The following is a 5129-nucleotide window of genomic DNA, read 5'->3' on the forward strand; positions in this document are numbered from 1 at the left end:
ATAGAAATCTATTTGCATGCATGCTGTTGCTGCAATGTGCTTGGCCAAACAATTTCAGCACCCCATTAAATAACGAAGACTATTTTACGCATTGATTATAGTTGTACGATGTTGGTTGTTTTGCATTATTATCTCAATCGTACCTGCTGTAAACATTAAGTCCAGGTTATCAATAATTCATACGAATTGATCTTTCTCATCTTTAAAGACCTTCCAATTAGGAGTCACAAGGACCATTGCACAGAAACATTTAGGCCTCAAACGTCCATTTAGCACCGTCTCATCACTTGCATGTTTTTTATACAGTTTCTGCGGTCGATCGTTATCTTTACTAATCAGGCATTCCCTTGCATCAATCCTCCTGCTGCAGTTGGACTTGAAGACGTTAAAAGAAAATTTGTATTTGCAAGATAGGAAAAATTGTTAGATCATAATTAAGATAATTAATGTGATAGAAAGAAATAAAAATTAAGTCAGTGTTATATATAACTACGATAGCTTTGGTCGTGGATAATTTATGAGAGGGACTATTTTCTAACTCGGTTAATAATTTAAATTAAGGGGTGGAAATCATATGCATTATTAGTACTACTTAAGCGGTGGAGAATAAATAAACCGGGTAGTGCTCACTCTATCAAGAAACTTTCCCTGCATGCATGGCTGCGCGGTATATATGGCTGTGTAATAAATTACTCTTATAAATAAACTTTAATAAATTGCCCGTATATATTTTGAGTCAAGGTGGATTAGGTTATTATTGTTTATAAGAGATGACTTTAGGATTGATAAACTAAATCATTGTTGACAATATGTATAGATTAATTAATGGACCACGAACTTGTTTTCAACTCATTTTAAAATTAAATACTTGAATAATGTAAGAATGATGTAGACTGATTAAATAAGATAATGAATTAGTGATGAGCCAGTTTTAAAATAATGTTAAGTAAAATATAAACATAAGCATATATAGAGTTTTTTGAGAGAACAAATAACAAATCACTTGGGGGAAAAAACCAATATAATTTGAGACATAGGATGGCATCTTTGCTAAAGAAATATGTCATACACTAATGGTGAAAAAAAACGCATTAGGAGGACAAGAATAAAATTTTGACTATCTTAGAGAGATGAAATTCCCATAAATATATCTCTCGAAAACATTAAAAAAGAGACAAAATATTTTCAAAAGATAAAGTACTTATACAATGACAAATTAGAAAATATTAATTGTTCCCGAAGAGAGTTGAAACCTAAACTAATTTCTAAAAACAGGAAAGATTAGACTAACAGAAAAGAAAGAGTAAACTATGGCAAGTGAATAACTATACATGAAAGGTATTAAGTTATTTTCTTTTCAACTAAAAACAGGGGAAGCACGGTCGGGTGGATTTTAATTAAGCTGCATAACACGGAATAGAAGATTTGTGTTTTGACTGCTATATCCCAGGAAATTGCTTTTTTGTGTGTGCTTATTGTTCAAGGTTCGAGTGAAAAATTACGCCATATATGCAGGTCGATCAGCTGAATATAACATAAAATAAATTAGAATTTGTCAATAAATAATTTAAAAATTTCTTTATAAACGTTTTTTCTGTTGTTTGTGTGTAACTTTTCAATAATTAAAAAATATTACAAATTTAATTTAATTTATAGAAATAATTAAATAAACATATAAATATACAAAAAAAAATTGTAAAATTAGAAACATGGTGACATAACATGTCAACCCACATTCCCTCCGCCTCTGACTGAATTGATTGGGCTTAGCCGTGTATGCGTTTCTGGAGTTCAATATAAAGCAAGGAGAAAATTCATGAAAACTATATATAAAGTACTTAAATCTTTGTCACGGGACCAAAATCTAAGCACGAATTCTGATTTTCACACAGAACAAAAAAAGAAGAATATAGTAAAAAAATTATTTGGCACAATGAGTACAAAAATGTGTATAGAAAAAAAAGTTGCTAATTTACGAAATAATTCTTATTAATTAAATTTGTCTTAATTAAACCTCTATTTATTTTCAATTTAGAAAATTAATTATCATACCCTTTATTAAAAAAACGCCCATTTTAATATAATTATTTTTTTTCTGAAGGGGTTTTAATATAATTATTTAATAAATATATATTTCAATCACATTCAATAATTCAAAATCAATTAAAATTATTTCTTCCAATTTGTAAATCAAATAACTTTGAGTTAAACCCTAAACCAGTCAAATTTGTGACTTAAACAACTTTAATAACCTTAAATTAATGTATTTTTACTGCTAGATAATTACTAATTGCACCTAGAAAATATTTGATAGTCTGTTTCTAATTATAAAAAAAAAAAACTTTTCCACGACCAAAATTGTAATTCTAATGCTATCTGTGGCAAACTATAATATATATATATATATATATATATATATATATATATATATATATATATATAATGATTAAGCGTAAGTACTACGTACGGTATGGTATGTGCCTATGTGGGTTTCAAATATATATGATACGATTATTAAAATGGAAATGCTAATATATAGAAAAGTGATAAGACGGTTCATGGGATGCGTAATGTTAAAATTGTGTTCATTTTGAGTTGTGGAGCTATTAAGCTGAAAAGTTAATTGGCCAATTAAATGTCATTTGGCAAGAACAGTGACACATTGGCTTTGTGTGTGTTCATAGCTTCATATCATTATCATGAAACCCAGTGACACATTGGCTTTGTGTATGTTGTTAACTTGATATCATTATCAATCAAACCATCCTCCCACCCACCAAAACCAACAGGCCAAACACTAGTCACCCAATTCTTGTGCAACACGTACTACCCCATGTGAATTGTGAACGTTTTCTTTGCCATCAGGGGCACATTCGTCATTTTACTCCAAACATTATCTATCGTATCCATCCACACACAATTTTATACGCTCTTCTTTCTTCCGTGCCTCTCACGATCTTTCCATGGTTTGGATCCAATTTGTTAATTTGAATTTCACATTTCGTTATCAATTATATGTAGAAGCAGCTTGTTAAAATGTCCAAATCATATGTTTTTTTACTATTTATTTGTCATTAGCAATGGTAATTCGCTGGTTGCTTCAACTATATTTCCATACTACAAAGTTTGACTGGTAGGAACTTGGAACTAGCAACTTGAAATTTTCACATCACGATGGATGATTGTGTTGTATAATTTGAAACTTAAGTCCAGTGTTTTGATTAAGTTAAATTGATCGATGGAGCTTATATAATTTTGGAAACTGTCATATTGTTATATATCGTGCTCAATGTTGTCGCGTTAATTTCAATGTTCTAGTGTGTGTGTGTGTCTTCGTCAAACCTGTCAGCCGCGAGTCATGAATGAAAGAAGAAAAAGAAAAATCGATCAACGTATTTTGACCACGATCGTAGATATTTTTATTGTTCTCTTTATAAAAAGGAACGTGTATACTTGTCGATTTAAAAAAATTAAAAGTTACCCATTAGGATAGCTAATCAGGTTTGGGTAATTTGTATGAAATCGATCTTAAATTTTAGTTTTAATACTATTATTGTATATATAAAAAGTTAATTTTTAAGTACTTAATTTAACACCATGAGTGTAATATTCTTCAAGAAAGTAATTTTTTTCCTCAAATATTTAACTTATTATGTATATAAATTTCAATCTCGAAATTACTAAGGTGAAACTATCACACTGCAGTTAAGTTGAAAACACTTTTGTAAAAATTGTATGAATAACACAGGTCATACTCTAAATACTAGTACTAGTAGTAGTAGTAGTAGAAATGATTAGTGGTTGAAAAAAGTTTGAAGGCAAAGTCCAAGAGCAAGAGCTACCCCGCGCGTTGTCATGTATGAAACATGCCATTCATAATTAATTGCATGCTGGGCCTTTTACGTAGAAAGAGTTATGAATCCCCAAGGGCAGTTACGTAATCTCCTTCTCCGTCGCCCTTTAACGTCTGATGAAACAACCTTATAAATGTCGCACACACTCAGAGTCCCAAAACGCATGCCACTCTATACACTGTGAATGGACCATCAACCTCCACCGTGCCCCGCCGCCGCCTCCGCAACGGACAACCCTCGTGGCGGAACGCGCCACCCCATGTACCGCGGCGTCCGCAAGCGCCGGTGGGGCAAATGGGTCTCCGAAATCCGGGAGCCACGGAAGAAGAACCGCATATGGTTGGGGTCGTTTCCGGTGCCGGAGATGGCGGCACGAGCATACGACGTCGCAGCCTACTGCCTCAAAGGCCGGAAGGCGCAGCTCAACTTTCCCGACGACGTCGACTCCCTGCCGCTTCCGTCGTCCCGCACGGCAAGAGACATTCAGACCGCCGCGGCCCAGGCGGCGCGTATGATGAAAGCTTCCGGCAATGATGAGAAAAGCGGCATTGCCTCCGACGACGGCGATAGCGGTTGCGATGATTTTTGGGGCGAGATTGAGTTGCCAGAGCTGATGGACGGCGAGTGCTGCTGGGGTTGTCCGGCCGGCGCTTCCTCCTGGACTTCCTCCGGCGATCTCGCCGAGTGGCCGGAGGAGGAGCTTTCGCCGCAGCAACCGTCGTTTATGGCATGTCTATAATCTACTGTATCTCTGTATTAATGCTGCATGTTCAGTTGTTGTTGGTATGTTTCTTGTATTATATATCCTATTCCTAATGTTATATCCTATGTGCCAACTGTTCCTGTTGTCATAAATAATATTAATAGTTATTATCAGTAGTCATATTTTCATCGAAACATATCTTTAATTAAATAGTACTAGTACTTCCCCTATCATACAACTTTGGGTTTTTCTTTGATAAGTTATAGCAAAAAGTTACTACTAGCTTGCGCTTTTTGAATTAGTTGGGATTCAATATCAAAGCCCTAAGGGGAAAGAAAAACTCAACCCGCATTAACTAATCATGTGAATATATAAACTAGTATGTCTTAAAGCGTGTTGGTTTTTCCTTTTTTTGAAGTTCTTTAATTTCCAATTTTTCCGTATAGCAGAATGTCTTCAACACAAGTATATGATTTATGACAGAGATGGATTGGTTTAAGCTCCACCAAAATTGAAAATGTACTCAAAGAACATGTTAATAAATCATAACGTACCCCCTACATTGCTCAGTT

At 34.0% G+C, this 5129-nt stretch overlaps 1 protein-coding gene across 1 annotated transcript; it reads left to right on the forward strand.

Moving 5' to 3' along the window:
* Nucleotides 1-3996: 3996 nt before the first annotated feature.
* LOC114407813 (ethylene-responsive transcription factor ERF023-like) lies at nt 3997-4751 on the forward strand. The gene has a single exon (XM_028371068.1). It carries the CDS (start codon nt 4039-4041, stop codon nt 4591-4593), a length of 555 nt encoding a protein of 184 aa, XP_028226869.1. The 5' UTR covers nt 3997-4038; the 3' UTR covers nt 4594-4751.
* The last annotated feature ends 378 nt before the right edge of the window (nt 4752-5129 follow it).

The sequence above is a fragment of the Glycine soja genome, chromosome 3 (genome assembly GCF_004193775.1).
Source record: "Glycine soja cultivar W05 chromosome 3, ASM419377v2, whole genome shotgun sequence".
NCBI lineage: Eukaryota > Viridiplantae > Streptophyta > Magnoliopsida > Fabales > Fabaceae > Glycine > Glycine soja.

Coding starts and splice junctions, on each gene's coding strand:
- LOC114407813 (XM_028371068.1), top strand. CDS start 4,039: ATGGACCATCAACCTCCACCGTGCCCCGCCGCCGCCTCCGCAACGGAC.